Genomic DNA, 14,101 nt, shown 5'->3' with positions numbered 1-14,101 from the left:
AGCACATTGCAAGTGCGAATATTTGATTCCCAACTGTTAATTCACTTTTGTTCTATTTGTGGTTAGGTTTATTTGATCTTTGTTTTCTCCGAGTTATTTTTCTTTCGTTCTCAATTAGATAAATATTATTAGTCTGTTATATTCTTTATATATTATGTACTATATTTCTTTAATATTTTTTGCTTATTTTATTGAAGGTTACTTTCATTGTTGAATTTATTCTCATCAATTTAATGTATTTTTTGTTTTGTTTTGAGAAAACTTACATTTGCTCATATTTTAATTCAATTTAATTATTTCAATTAAATTCACGTTGTAATTTCATTTAAATTTTCAAGACTCATTCCATTCCACCCCAACTATTTAGAAGTATCTTTTATTAATCGTATTTTTAGGTCACATTTTAACAATACAGAACATGGCGCCGGGTCAATGTGATTTATGATCACAATGAGGTTTCAAGGGCTGGATTCTAGCAGAGAAAGTACATAGTCATTGTGATATGCTTTGTCACAAATTGAGTTATTTTTTTATGGCTTCCTTTTTACTGAGGACCATAAAACGTCTTCACAAGAATCCATTTGTGCGCGCCCCAGATCGCAGGTCGTCATTGCTCAGTGAGTTTTTTTGTTGTTGTTGTTGTTGTTGTTTTTTTAGAGGACCTCCAGGTAGATGGCTGTTTCCGCATCAGCCTCAATGGCGCCTTGCACCTCACTGACGGTGACTTGTGTATCCACCCCTCCGCGCGGACCTCCTCGCCTTCTCTCGCCGCCCCTTCTGCCCATCGGACGTACCTCACAATTTGAAGAAGGCCATCACAAATGTGGAATGAGGAACTCGTGAGAGTTTAACAAATAGTCGAGTAGAGTTGAGTCATCATCGGTCTAACCGTTAGATTGATGATGACTCTACTCGACTATTTGTAGAGCACGATAAAACCAACAACCGTGGCTTTAACAAAGTGCTGCAAATCAATGGTACAAATACAAATATTAATGCATATGTACTTATATTAGGGAAGTTCATTTTTGAGTAACCAGTGATTCTGAGTATCGTTCTGGAGTGTTGCTGGCATACTTGCTTGTTGCGCACAAAACGCGGCGTGCAGTTCTGGTAGAGCAGCTGGTAGCTTCCGTTGGTGTACACGTGGCTAACCTCCGAGCAATTGATGTAGACCGGCATGCGGGCCTGGCACAGCCCAGCACCTGATGGACGTCCGCTCACCATGTGTCTGACAGAACAGAAAGACTAAGTTGCAAGTTGCGCTCTAAAACGAGAGAGCGATCATATTATTGACTCACTTGACGGACTTCTTGCGATGGCAGTAGAAGAAAACAAGCACACCCAAGGAGATACCGAAGAGGATGACGGCGGCGGGGGGAACCAAAAACCACATCAGCCGCCAAGACCCTGCAGTTTCATCTTTCAGTTGTAAATTCAGTACATCAAATAGTTTAGATTTGTTTTCATGGATGACATTAGACCAGGGTTTGTCAAACGTCCGTGGCGGTATGACAGGTGGTCCGCGAAATTGGAAATGGAAAATATTTGTAATATTTTTAAACCCCCCCTTTTGTTTTTTTGTTTTTTTTACTGGACTGGCAGTGAATGAGTTCAATATTGCATCTTAGCAGTCTATTCTTCTCTGGTGCCGTCATATTTATGAGAGTACAATCTGACATGTACTCGAACTCACCGACTTCTGCTTGGTGCTGCAACAGCGTGACCGAGTCGTTTCCAAGGGCGTTGTGGGCCAGGCAGGTGACCGTCTGCAGCCCCCCGTCCACACGGCCCCTCAGAGTGGCTGTGAGGGCGTCGGCCGAGAGTGAAGCGTTGTAGCCGCGCGGCGGTGTGCTGTTGTTGACACTCCAGCTGATGGCGGGCCGCGGGTTGGACTGGGCCAAGCAGACGCAGCGCAGCATCCCATCTGCCACCATGCAAGTTGATGAGAGGCGCTGGATCACGGGCTTATCTGGAGGAGAGAAGACTTTAAATCAATTTTATTCATAAAAAAAAATCTGAGGTTATTTTGTTGTTTACTTTAAAGCCTTCGTTGTTGGATTATGATTTTTTGACATGCATTGTAAAACATGTAAAATTACATTGAACGTTGAGGACGGTGGTCCGCGACTGGGCGCGTCCCACCAGGTTCTCGGCCACGCAGCTGACCGCTGTGTCCCGTGTCACGTTGTATAAACGGATGGTGTGCGTGCGTTGGCCCAAGTGGAACGTGCGGCCGCGGTGAACGTAAGACCAGCGGTACTCGGACACCGGTGGGTCGGCTTTGCATGAGCAGGCCAGCAGGACGCTGCCCCCCTCCTGCACTGTCAAGGTCTGCACTTGAACTGTCACATCTTTGGGTGGGACTGCAGGGTGGAGAAATGGCATTTGTTAAAAAATATAGCAGGATGTTATAATCAATTTTATACCCAATGACATATAACTGAGCACTCCAAATTGCCCATAAGTGTGGGTGCAAATGGTTGTTTGTCTCTGTGTGGCCTGCGATTGGCTGGCAACCGGTTCAGGGTGTCCCCCGCCTACTGCTGGGATAGGCTCCAGCGACCCCCGTGGGGACAAGCGGTACAGAAAATGGATGGATGAATAGATGACATATAACTTGTTGCTAGGCAGAATTCGTAGGGCACAATTAGACCCAATCCTCAATGAATATTTATAATCAATATTACAAATGATCACAACATGCCCGTATCTTCAATTTTTATGTGATAGGTGCTCACATGTCACATGCAGATCCTTGAAGGCAGTCACCATATTGGCTCTCGGGTAGCTGAGCTCACACCGAAGGCTCACCTTCACCCAGCTCAACACTTTGAAGGTGAGCGAGGTCTGCAGCAGCGGCTGTTGGTTTTGGGCTTCAAGGATCCGGATCTCCTGCTCCCCCACCGGCTGCACTCCTCGCTCCCATTTCCAACAAAGGGTCGGTGGTTCGGAGCGGCACTGGTAGCTGACGCTGCAGTTGAAGGTGACCACCTGCCCGTCTGCGGCTGAGGACACGCCGCTGATAACGGGAGCCTCGGGGGTGTCTGCCGGGTGAGAAGACATCTGCCATCTTGGTGCTAATATGACATGTATGCCGCATTGACGGGCCGCCTTAGAAATACAGACTAAACGGGTTATGTCCCACTCACCCACAACGTCCAAACCGAAAGACTTGGCCCTCCCCCAAGCAGAGTCTCCAGTCCTCTTCAGAGACACCTCGTAAGTCCTGGCATCTTCCACGCTGACCTCGTTCATCCTCAACGAGCAGTCACCGTCCTTCACCGGACCCGATAAGGACATACGCCCCCGGAAGACGTCGCTGACCTCCTCCATGTCTCCGCTGTTGAAGGCCACGCGGGATTGGCGGAACAAAAAGAACCGTGCGTGACCTCGCAAGCGCACCCGCACGTCCACCTCGGCGCGTTTTTCTGCTGAGGGTGTGTAGGAGCAGGGGATGATCACACACGAGCCCACCACTGCGAGTACTCGGGCGGGCATGGAGGGCTCCAGAGGGGAGGCCTGCACCCCTGCAAACAAGACTGCTGATACACAGGATAGAAAATAAGGATTACATACTCATCTAGATTTAATTCAACTGTGCATCTATACAGAATACATATCGATTCATATTAATTGACATTGTCTTAAAATTTTTTACTTGGCCTTCTATTTTTAGAAGAAGAAAAGGGCAACTATCTCGCCCTTTTTTTTCCCCATAATGTGAACACAATATCCCGCAAGTTGTACAACTGTTGGATAAATGGACAAATATCCAGGAAATGATAAGATTGTTATAAATGTAGATTTGTACTCACCAAAGAGCAGAGGCCACATGAGTGCCACGACGCCGTCCGCATCCATATGACTTCGCTGTCAACACTGAACAAGAAGAGGAAGAGGAAGCGGATTTAGGATGAAGGACCCCCCCCCGGACATGATTTCACAATTACCTTCGCCTCATTATCCCGCGGCTAAGACTTGTTTTATTGATCTGATTTGTAATGTTTCTCATAAGGTTTAGCAATGCAGAGACAGGAGGTGGGGGCAAATTGAGTCAAAATTAGAATCAAACTTTTATTTAGACAGATTTATTATAACTTCAACGCTTAAGACGGAGACACTTGCAAAGTGTCAAACGTGCAAGTCTATGTTGCAAATGAGCAAGATGGTCGCTTAGAACTTAACTGAACAGAAGTACTAACTTGCTTCAAATCTAACATGGACAGTCGGATAAAGTTTGTGCGTGTGGAAAGTTTCCGAGGTAACACTTGACGGCCGCGCATGAGTCATCTTCACATTGTTTCCTCAAATTTGCAGATGCTTAAATCATTAGGGATACCTGCAATATCATGTATATCGCCTTTGTACTGCATATTTTCAAATCCTTCCTTATGAGACCCTTGTGTGTATTCGTTAAAAGGTTTGCCTAAATACTCCGCTAATTCCCATTCAATATTGTGTAAAGTGTCAAAAATAAAAAAGAATATATGTAAAGTCATCTTCTGACACTTGTTTCTAATATTTGCCCCTTTACTAGCATTTAAATACTAATCTCCCATAATCTGTTGGAGCATGCGGAGAACGCTGACATCATTGACATGAGACACAAACAGGAAGAACGTAGATAATAAAACCATCTCAGCAAGAAACACTTCTCCATGAAAAGTAAATTTAGCAGAAAAACAAACTGCAGGATGTGATGAGACCCCTGCCATCTCGGGGTAGCTCACAATCACAAATATTACAATTTTAATGTTAACGACACTATGTACAAATTGCATCTCAGAAGTTCAGGCATTTTCACAATCACAAATCTCAGAAATAATTTTTTTCATCTGCTATTGTATGAATCTAGAACGGCAGCTTCGTTCTGGCACTTCAGATGCACAGATCCATCTGGTGTATTGCAACTTCTTTAAAAAAAAAAAAAAAATACAATGTTTGAATAATGAAAAAAAAAATACTTATTAGGAAAAGGGAATAATATAAAAAATGACACCCATGTTGAGCTCATGCCGTTTTTAGTTACGCAGGGCGCCCCCCTTGTTATCTCCGCGCCCGATGGACGGTGAAAGAAAACGTGCACCTCAGCAGCTTCTATTGAGTGACGCAGGAGTGCAAGCCTTTGCACATCCCGGCTTTTCCAGAAGAACACCCCCTCTCCCACTCAACACTGGCGGCAACGGCACCCCCAAAACACCCCCAGCCCGCCCCTAAAGGATTTTGCCTTCATCGACAGAAAAACGCAGGGGATAACTTTTTGGACTTGGGCCTCGGGGTCCTCTTTTGACGTGGCGCTCGCTAGCCGACTTCAACTCTCGGTTGCTCTCGCTGCCTGAGGAATTAAGGTAAGGTGGTACGCGTACTTTTATGAGAAAATATCTTCCATAATGGGTCAACTGATAAGTGTGTGTTATTTTCAAAAACACACACACAAATAATAATGTAATTACCCCCACGTCGTTAGGGGCCTGAAGAAGCCGTCCGAGGCTCTCGCTCACGATGTACAGCTTCATGGGAGGGGGGCTGTTTTGCGCCATCGTGGGGAACATCTTGCTGGTGGTCTCCACAGCCACCGACTACTGGATGCAGTACCGCCTGTCGGGTAGCTTCGCCCACCAGGGCCTGTGGCGCTACTGCATGTCGGGAAAGTGCCACATGCAGACAGACAGCATCGGTAAGTGATTGCGGCTGTGACAACCCAAGGGCAATTGCATGACCTTCAATGTTTTACTCCCCATCACTGGGATATTTTTCCCCCACTAAAGTTATATCACATTAACGGTGTTTCTTTTTTTTTATCTCAAGAGCCAGAAATCCAAATAAGGGTGTGTAGACTTTATATGTCCACTTTATGTATTTATAAAGTACAATAAAGTGCTATTTGAAAAGTGCTTTATTAAACAAATAGTTTTTGAGGAGGAGCTGGAACGGATTAATGAACTTTTAGTTCGTTTCAATAGGAATAAATGATTTGACATGCTTGGTTAAGGAACTAATGAAACATTTTGTACCTTGTTTTTTTTTCCCCCAGCTTACTGGAACGCCACGCGTGCCTTCATGATCCTCTCAGCTATGTCCTGCTTCGCCGGCATCATCGCAGGGATCCTGTCCTTCGCTCACTTCTCAGCCTTTGAGAGATTCAACCGCTCCTTCGCTGCCGGCATCATGTTTTTTGTGTCAAGTGGGTGGCGAACAAAACAAATTAGGTGTTGTTAAAAAGTTGAAAAGTGTCACTTTCTTACCGGCTGTAGCGCTGTTTGTGCTGCTGGCGATGGCCATCTACACGGGGGTGACGGTCAACTTCCTGGGCAAGCGCTTCGGCGACTGGCGCTTCTCCTGGTCTTACATCCTTGGATGGGTGGCGCTGCTCATGACCTTCTTTGCAGGTAAATCAAAATTCATCATTTGGGAGAAAACATACGCTATAACGGAGATGTTTGTGATTGTCCTTTGTGTTGTAGGTATATTCTACATGTGTGCCTACAGGATGCACGAGTGCAGAAGAGTGGCTGGCCCACGTTGAAGGCGAGGCATGAACGCGTCATCCAGGGCGTCAAAGATGACGACTACAAATGCTTCCCAGTGGGAAATACACAAGAGAACTTTAAAAAGCAATAAAATTTGGGTTTATCTATGTGCTAAAATCTGTATTTTGTTTTTTGCAGTGAAAAGGTACAGTAAAATAATACAAATTGAAACTAATGAATCGAATAGTACTTTAAACAAGTATTGTATTTGAGTAGTTTTTCATATAAATTTACATAGATGAATAAATATCCAAACTCACCTTTGCCAAACCGAGAGCATGTGAGATACAATTGTAAACCATTTTAACAGTATATACACATTTACCAAATGATTCCATTCTAACAGAAAAATACTGATCTAAAATCTTTGCACAATGCATATTTTAACTCTCAATAAACACAGAAAACTTTCAAGCGGAACATTTAAGATAAAAACATTTAATTATATAATAATACTAATTCAACGACTAAATATGATCACAAAATGACCATAAACTGCAGTTAAATTTGTGCTAGTGTAAAAATCTATCCTTGAGGAAATTGTCTTCTGATATGTTACAATACAAAATGAAAAACAAATCCTACTGTACAAAATTCAACTGGCTCAAACTGTTGTTGCAACTCTGACGGGCGGTGGGGGGACAAAGGTGGGCGGGGCCACAGAGAGGCTGGACGGTGTCTGCAAGATAAAAACAAACTGCTTATTGTTTGTCATTTTTCTCCCCTTAAATGTGGCCAAGGCAATCGGAGGAAGCACCTGACGCAGTCTGTTGTAGTCGGGGGGAGACTTGACGCCTCTTGGCAGTAGATTCTGAGGCGTCTGCGTCTGGGTGGTCGTTACCTGGACACAAGGGGGAAGAAAATTCACCTACATTGTTTGGAAGGGGGGGTTACCAATACAATTGTATAAGAGCTCATAAGATGGAGACAAAGCCTTAATAATACAGAGTTGTTTTTTTTTCCTTCCATCAGTTCGCTTGATTAAAAAAAAAAAAGGCTTTTAAACCTTCTCAGCAGCCCTGGACACCGGATATCTGGTCTGCTGTCTTTTAGCTCTGCTCCAGTAGATGGCCAAATAAATGAGGCCACACACAAGAAGCAGGAAGAGGAGGCTGCAGGGGATTCCGGCCGCAATGCCTGCAATGGCTGGACCGCTCAGACCCTCGGCTAGAACCAAGATTAATAAATAAGACAAATAAATAAGACAAATAAATAAGACAAATAAATAAGACAAATAAATAAGACAAATAAATAAGACAAATAAATAAGATTAATAAATAAGACAAATAGATAGCTAGATAGATAACCACTGTTATGTATTTGAATACCTGGGCCGATCCGTCTGGCATTCGTTGGCTGGCCCTCGACCATTAGAGCTCTGGGAAGAACCCGAAAACGATACGTGGATTTGGGATCCAGGTGGAAGATGTCGGCACTTCGGGCCGAACCGGCTTTGGGCAGGATGGTGCGGAATGTGTCTGCGCTGCCTTTGGACTGACTGAGATTCCCGTCTGCACTCACCAGGGCTGGCCCGCTCATCTGGATGTCAAAACCTACATTCGAACATGTTTGGATACAGTTTGTATTCAGCACTTGTTGAATGACACAATGTTTACACAAAATGTTTATAGTGACACTTTTGTGGACCTGTGACGATGGAGGTGGGGGGGACTTCCCACGTCAATGTGATGATGGTGCCGTCCTTGTGCGGGAACAAACTGAAATTGGAGATGGACGGCTCTGGAGAGATTGGGACAGAAGAGGTGGAGTCAATGGTCAACAGTCAAGCGCTTTGTTCCACGGGAAAACGCAAGCGAGGTTTGCTCTGAGGCCTCTTTGTTGTCTTTCAGTTAGGGAATGCAAAGTTTTCGAAATGAGAGGAAGAGCACAATAGACGCCTTATCCTGGGAAATGACTTTAATATCAGCTGAATGACAAGGTAGGATTCCAAGTATGCGAATTAAAAAACAAAAAAACAAATGAAACTGGTCAAGTGGACTACCTTGCAAGCGGATGTGCTTTGTGCGGCCGCCCAGGAGGTTTCGGCAGGTGCAAGTGTAGTTTTGGAGGAGGAGTACACTGACGTTGCGATGACGGATATCCAAGCGGGCGGTGTCATCACTGATGAGGTCACCGTCCACGACCGGCTCGCCACCTCGGAACCACGACACAGTGGCGGGAGGCGTGGCCCGGCTGAGGCAGCTGATGCTCACCACTATTTTGCCCTCAGCGTCCACGTTGGTTCGCACGATCGGGAGGAAATTCTGCGGACTCCCTGACAGAGGTGATTATTTTGGCGAAACTCATCAGCACACACCAAATATTGTGCCAGGCCCTGACAGAAAATTGTATTTTGGGGGACACAAAAGTCACATGACACCCACCAGCCGTAACGTCACACTTGCTGTTTTCCACAGGATGTTGTCCCTGGCATGTGACAATCTTCCCGTCCAACTGGCTCGATACGTTGATGCTCAAGGTAAAGTTCTCAAGGCTGCTGTCGTCACCAAAATCTGGGAAGGAGAGCCTGGCCGGCGGCGTTCCGCCCGACCACTGGCAGCCGTACCGCAAGCGTCGGTTGTCCTCGGACACCACGGAACACTGTGGACCTCCTGGTGGTTTCTCTGTACCGGTGAAAATGTATTCTCGTGAAATAATACATTTATTTTTCTATTGCTCGGACTTCACTCTTATTTAAGATTTTCTCAAGACTTTGTATAACTTTATTTTTTAAAAAATCTATAATATTACATTCAAATGTATTGTCAGCATACCATAAACATTTAGCGCGACGGTTTTGTCTCGTTGCGCTCCTGTCCTTTGGTTGCGCAGGTCACAGTTGTAAAGGCCATTTTGCTTGGTCTGTACTCCTGTGAGATTTAGGACACCCATGGAGTTATCAGACAACGTCTCGCCATCATACGTCCACCTCACGAGGGGCTGTGGTTCCCCATCCGCCAGGCAGGACAGGGTGAGCGAATCTCCTGGTAAGTAGAAGTCCTGAATTGGGCTGATTTGGATGCTGGGCTCATCTGGACCATCTGCAATTGAACACAGAGAAGATCAAAACTGAATGAATTACATATTAGACAGATATTTTCATATTTCTCATTGTTAAAACTTAGCGTACACAAGACAGTGATGTTCAAGTCAAGAGTCACGCTGCTGAAGGGGTTGCTCAGCGACACGGTGTACCGTCCTGTGTCGTTCCGGCGGGGCTCACGGACCACCAGTGTGCCGGGCCGCAGCGAATAACGCGAGCCGCCTTTTCCATCTGCTACGGGCTGGCCGTTGAAGAACCACCGCTGCTGCTCCACCACACCTCGCAGCATGCGGTACTGCAGCTGCAACTGCTCGCTGCCCTCTTCGATTAAATCCGGAAAAGCCATCATTGTCACGTTCTCGAAGAGTTCTGAGGTAGAAACCCATCAACTTGTAAATAGGTGGTTTATTTTCAAAAGAAGTGTAAAAACTTTGACTCACCAAAGACCCTCAGAGTGAAATTGAGGGAACCGGTCCCCAACCCAGACTTGGTCATCTCCACTGTGTAGTTTCCGTCGTAGCCCAGCGGCACGTGGACAAAGCTGAGGGATCCGTTGGGTTCCAGCCTCAGCACTTCCCTGTATTCTTCCGCTACATCCGGAGGGGCGTCTGAGCCCACCGTCCAGGTGACAATGGGCAGGCGGCCTTTGAACCAGTTCATGGCCGGGTCCGGCGCCCCATCGAATGACACGGCCAGGGTGAGGTTGGCGCCCGCGAGGGTGTCTACCTGGGTGTCGCCCGGTGCGGACACAAGAAGCTGCCCGTTGGCACCTGATAGTTTGAAAACAGGCAAAGTACACAAATAACACAAAATGTCTTGTTAGCGAGCGCCTTGCAATTTAGCTTATTTACATAACAGAATTGTTCGCTAGGCTGGGTTAAGTTTCGTCAACGCTTGCAATTTACTTTGTGTGTGTGAAGTGCTGCTTCCATAAGTGAAAATGCTATTGTATATACTGCAGGAAATCACCAAAAGCTAACTATAAAAATAAAAAAGGGTACTCACCAGAAAAAGCAAAAGCCCAAATAATCATCAAAACTTGACCACTTAATCCCTCATGCGTCTTCATTTTTAAGGAAAACAAAAATTGTGGACCTTTTGAAAAGTTTTAAAAAGCCATTTTTTAAAGTGAGGACATATTAAGCAGGCGTGTGTAAATGTCCTTGAGGAGAGACAGCGGCGTCACCCGGGCATACCTGTGCTGCTCCATATCGAAGCCACACCTCTCATGGAGGCCTTGGCCTATGACGCTGCACTCGAGCGAGAGTGCCTGCTGATTGGAACGCGATGAACGGTGCAACTTGTCGAGTCAGCGTTGAAGATATTTGTGGTGGAAACAATTACAACTGTGGCTGTCACACAGAATCATGAGGGAAAGTAGAGAAATTCATGAATATTGGGTTTGTTGTTATAACTGAGACGTGTGTGAAAATGTCACTTGAAGTGCACAGATTAGATTGTTGCAGGATTTGATATTTGCATTTCTTTTTTTACTGGTCAAAGGTCTTATGACCTGTGGTGTTTTTTATACTTTGGGTGTTTTTTTTTTCCCGTTTCAGATTTGGCTGAGTTAATTTATTTTTCATTTTGTGTTTTGTGAAAGAACAAAAGACAATTGTGTGTGTGGGGGCCATTGTTTGGAAATTGATGAGACCAATCACGATTGAATTTGGTTATGAAAAAAACTCCAAACGCTGCTTTATTGTCATGATCATGTACAATCGAGGCGCTTGTGGTGAAATATTCAAAAGTTTGATGGTACCGAGAGACACTGTCCTCTTACCCAGCTAATATGCGACATGCGTGTCTCTATATACTGTATTTACAATCATTTACAAGCGCGTTTAGACATAGCTACTTATTTGGGAGATGAAAACAAAATGGTTCTGTATTGACCCCTTAAGTGGATTCCCAGTTTATAGTACAGATGTGATGATTTAAAAAATCAAAGAGATAAGGTTTTGTGGTAGCAGCAGGACAGTGTTCCTCAGTCCTTGGCCTGTGAGAGAGAAAAAAAAAAGAGAGAGTGATACATACAATAATTACAAATACAAAGACATCTTCAACTTCTGCAATCTACTATCACTTACCTTGCAGTTATTTTCCAAGCTCCATTAGGTTCCGACCCAATTTCGTTATATGCTGCCCGTCTCCCTTAGTTTGCCCACCAAGTCCTCCACTGTCTCCACCTTTATGCCAGCCAGCCTCTGCGGAGGTTCGTCCACCCGCAGCACTTCTAGACGGGATGTCAGATCCACGCCCAGCTCGGACGGCTTCACGTTGGCAATTTTCTTCTTCTTGGCTTTCTGAAGGAAAGAACAAGACAAAGATGCCGACGTCATAGTGCATGTGTTGCTTTGCTAGGTTTCTTCTTTCTATTGGACTTTAACTTCTCATGCTTGCAACTGGGGATCGAGAGGATTATTTTAATGTTATACTACATTAGATGTCAGTTTGTGCCGATTCCAGGTGCCTACCATGATATTAGGCAGGGTGGCATAGCGAGGTGTGTTGAGTCGGAGGTCCGCGGTGACAACGGCGGGCATGTTGATCTTGATGGTCTCCAGGCCGCCATCAATCTCACGCACCACTTTCACTTTGTCGCCTTCCAGTGTCACCTCTGACGCAAAGGTGCCCTTACATGACAATATCAAAAACAATATTAACAATACTGTGGTAAGTAACTAGGAGTAATGAGAATAACTTCAAAATGATACAAAAACATGGCAATATTTTGTCACGTCTGTCCCACTGTGTGCTCAAAGTGATGTCAAGGGTGCCACCAGCTGGCCAATCTGTGAACTTCACCCTCACATGTCCAGAAAACCTTTGAACTGTTCTGCTCTGGATTGAGCAGGATCACTGCGGTTCTTTCAGCTCATGTTGATAAGTTTCCTTGGACTGGAGAGGTGGTTATATAATATTGTATTAGAGCTATCACGGAAATACTTAACTCCCTCAATGACTACAGATTGAATTAAAACACTTTAAAAATTGGGGACCGGATTTGGCTATTTGACACATTTAATAACTCAAATAAAAATGGTGAGCTCTTACCTGAGGCCAGTCCAGTAGGGCTGCTGTCATTTGTCCCGTCTGATTGCAGTCATCGTCAATGGCCTGTTAAAAACAAATATTACCATGTAAAATAGTGCAGCGAAGAAGGAATGTATTTCTGTCTTTTTGACCTGTTTCCCAAGAATTACAAGCTGGGCCTCCTCCTTCTTGGCCAACGCAGCCATGATCTTGGAGACTTGCAGGGGACCCAAGTTGTCGTAGTCCTTGCCAGACACCTCCACGTGGATACCGCGGTCAGCTCCCATGGCGAGGGCAGTACGGATGGTCTCCTGAGAAGAGGGAGATGACATATGATGAGAATCAAAACCTTTTTTTCCCATCGCACTACAGTGGTCCCAATTCTGCTCTCGGATGCTCTTAGGATGCCAAGCCCACCTGAGCCTGCTGTGGCCCACAGCTCACTGCCACCACCTCCTTGATGAGCTTCTTCTCCTTCAGCTTGACCGCCTCCTCCACGGCGATCTCGCAGAAGGGGTTCATGGAGTGCTTCACGCCATCGGTCACTACGCCACTCTTATCCGGTTTTACCCGGATCTGAGGGTGGCGGGCAAATGGGGACAAGCAGAAGACAGGCAGAGATTAAACTATCACTATGTTTCGTTTATAACATTTCATCTCATTGCAGTGGGGAAAAACGGCAGCCATCAACATGACAACACACTATTCATTGAGTAATCTACACAAGTAACTATATACAAATATGCTATGAGGCAACATTATTAAGTATTCACCGCAAAGTGTCCTGATAGGTGCAGTTAAAGGTATGCTTTCCAACATAGGTCATATGTGGCGCTACAAAGCTGTTACCATGCGGACGCTAGCTAGGACTACAGATAAAGTCACCATCTAAATATTGTTCAAAATATTCATACAAGTTCATGTATGATATTACCTTAACTGCATAGTCAATGACACGCTTGACACCGACAAGAACCCGGCCAGACATAGTAGGTGGAACCGTGGAAAGGAGTTGTGGACAGCGGACGTAACCGAGTCACCGTAAGTGAACCTTCAAACAAGGAGGGGTCGGAGATATTTTAGAGTTACACTAGGAAGAAACTCCGGGGGGCCGCCTCCTGATTCAACCAGTGAAAATCGGCCATGAGCAACATACTCGGCGCTTATTGGCTAAGATCACGCTCCTTTAGTAACCTCGACAAAACTAAATAGCGCCGTACTCCGAAAATACAAACATATTTCTTTGTTAAAAAATACAATTGGATTTCATTTTAGAGATTGCTTTAATATTGCATAATTGTTTAAGAAAAATATTGTGGGTCCAAACTTAAAATGTTTCGTGTAGAAAACTAAACGAATATATGTTCCTACTAATTGTGGCAAAGTTCATTGCGATCAAAACAATTATTAACACAATAACCTTGGTTATTTACCATTAATTAATCCCGTCATAAATTTGGGGAAACGTTTTATATATTGCAGGGCTTTA

General features: G+C 44.8%; 4 protein-coding genes across 4 annotated transcripts; 1 reads left to right on the top strand and 3 right to left on the bottom strand.

Moving 5' to 3' along the window:
• Positions 1-360: 360 nt before the first annotated feature.
• LOC133161443 (sialic acid-binding Ig-like lectin 14) lies at positions 361-3,882 on the bottom strand. Its single transcript, XM_061289963.1, has 8 exons — positions 3,819-3,882; positions 3,153-3,542; positions 2,742-3,047; positions 2,103-2,366; positions 1,697-1,972; positions 1,302-1,410; positions 1,078-1,231; positions 361-794 (listed from the first exon to the last, which is right to left on the bottom strand). The coding sequence occupies exons 1-8, from the start codon at positions 3,862-3,864 to the stop codon at positions 654-656; spliced, it is 1,686 nt and encodes a 561-aa protein (XP_061145947.1). The 5' UTR covers positions 3,865-3,882; the 3' UTR covers positions 361-653.
• A 1,623-nt stretch (positions 3,883-5,505) lies between these two features.
• Positions 5,506-6,570, top strand: lim2.5 (lens intrinsic membrane protein 2.5). Its single transcript, XM_061290104.1, has 4 exons — positions 5,506-5,680; positions 6,038-6,187; positions 6,258-6,392; positions 6,468-6,570. The coding sequence occupies exons 1-4, from the start codon at positions 5,506-5,508 to the stop codon at positions 6,527-6,529; spliced, it is 522 nt and encodes a 173-aa protein (XP_061146088.1). The 3' UTR covers positions 6,530-6,570.
• A 149-nt stretch (positions 6,571-6,719) lies between these two features.
• On the bottom strand, positions 6,720-10,810 carry vsig10l (V-set and immunoglobulin domain containing 10 like). Its single transcript, XM_061289934.1, has 11 exons — positions 10,582-10,810; positions 10,017-10,346; positions 9,664-9,945; positions 9,308-9,574; positions 8,918-9,157; positions 8,536-8,808; positions 8,181-8,273; positions 7,862-8,086; positions 7,540-7,700; positions 7,291-7,374; positions 6,720-7,212 (listed from the first exon to the last, which is right to left on the bottom strand). The coding sequence occupies exons 1-11, from the start codon at positions 10,643-10,645 to the stop codon at positions 7,138-7,140; spliced, it is 2,094 nt and encodes a 697-aa protein (XP_061145918.1). The 5' UTR covers positions 10,646-10,810; the 3' UTR covers positions 6,720-7,137.
• Positions 10,811-11,244: 434 nt separating this feature from the next.
• Positions 11,245-13,705, bottom strand: etfb (electron transfer flavoprotein subunit beta). The gene is made up of 7 exons (XM_061290076.1): positions 13,547-13,705; positions 13,030-13,188; positions 12,765-12,923; positions 12,634-12,696; positions 12,054-12,212; positions 11,667-11,882; positions 11,245-11,575 (listed from the first exon to the last, which is right to left on the bottom strand). Exons 1-6 carry the CDS (start codon positions 13,598-13,600, stop codon positions 11,712-11,714), a joined length of 765 nt encoding a protein of 254 aa, XP_061146060.1. The 5' UTR covers positions 13,601-13,705; the 3' UTR covers positions 11,245-11,575; positions 11,667-11,711.
• Between the last annotated feature and the right edge of the window lie 396 nt (positions 13,706-14,101).

The sequence above is a fragment of the Syngnathus typhle genome, linkage group LG10, assembly GCF_033458585.1.
Source record: "Syngnathus typhle isolate RoL2023-S1 ecotype Sweden linkage group LG10, RoL_Styp_1.0, whole genome shotgun sequence".
NCBI classification, from domain to species: Eukaryota; Metazoa; Chordata; class Actinopteri; order Syngnathiformes; family Syngnathidae; genus Syngnathus; species Syngnathus typhle.
This window is presented reverse-complemented; position numbering and strand designations above follow the sequence as displayed.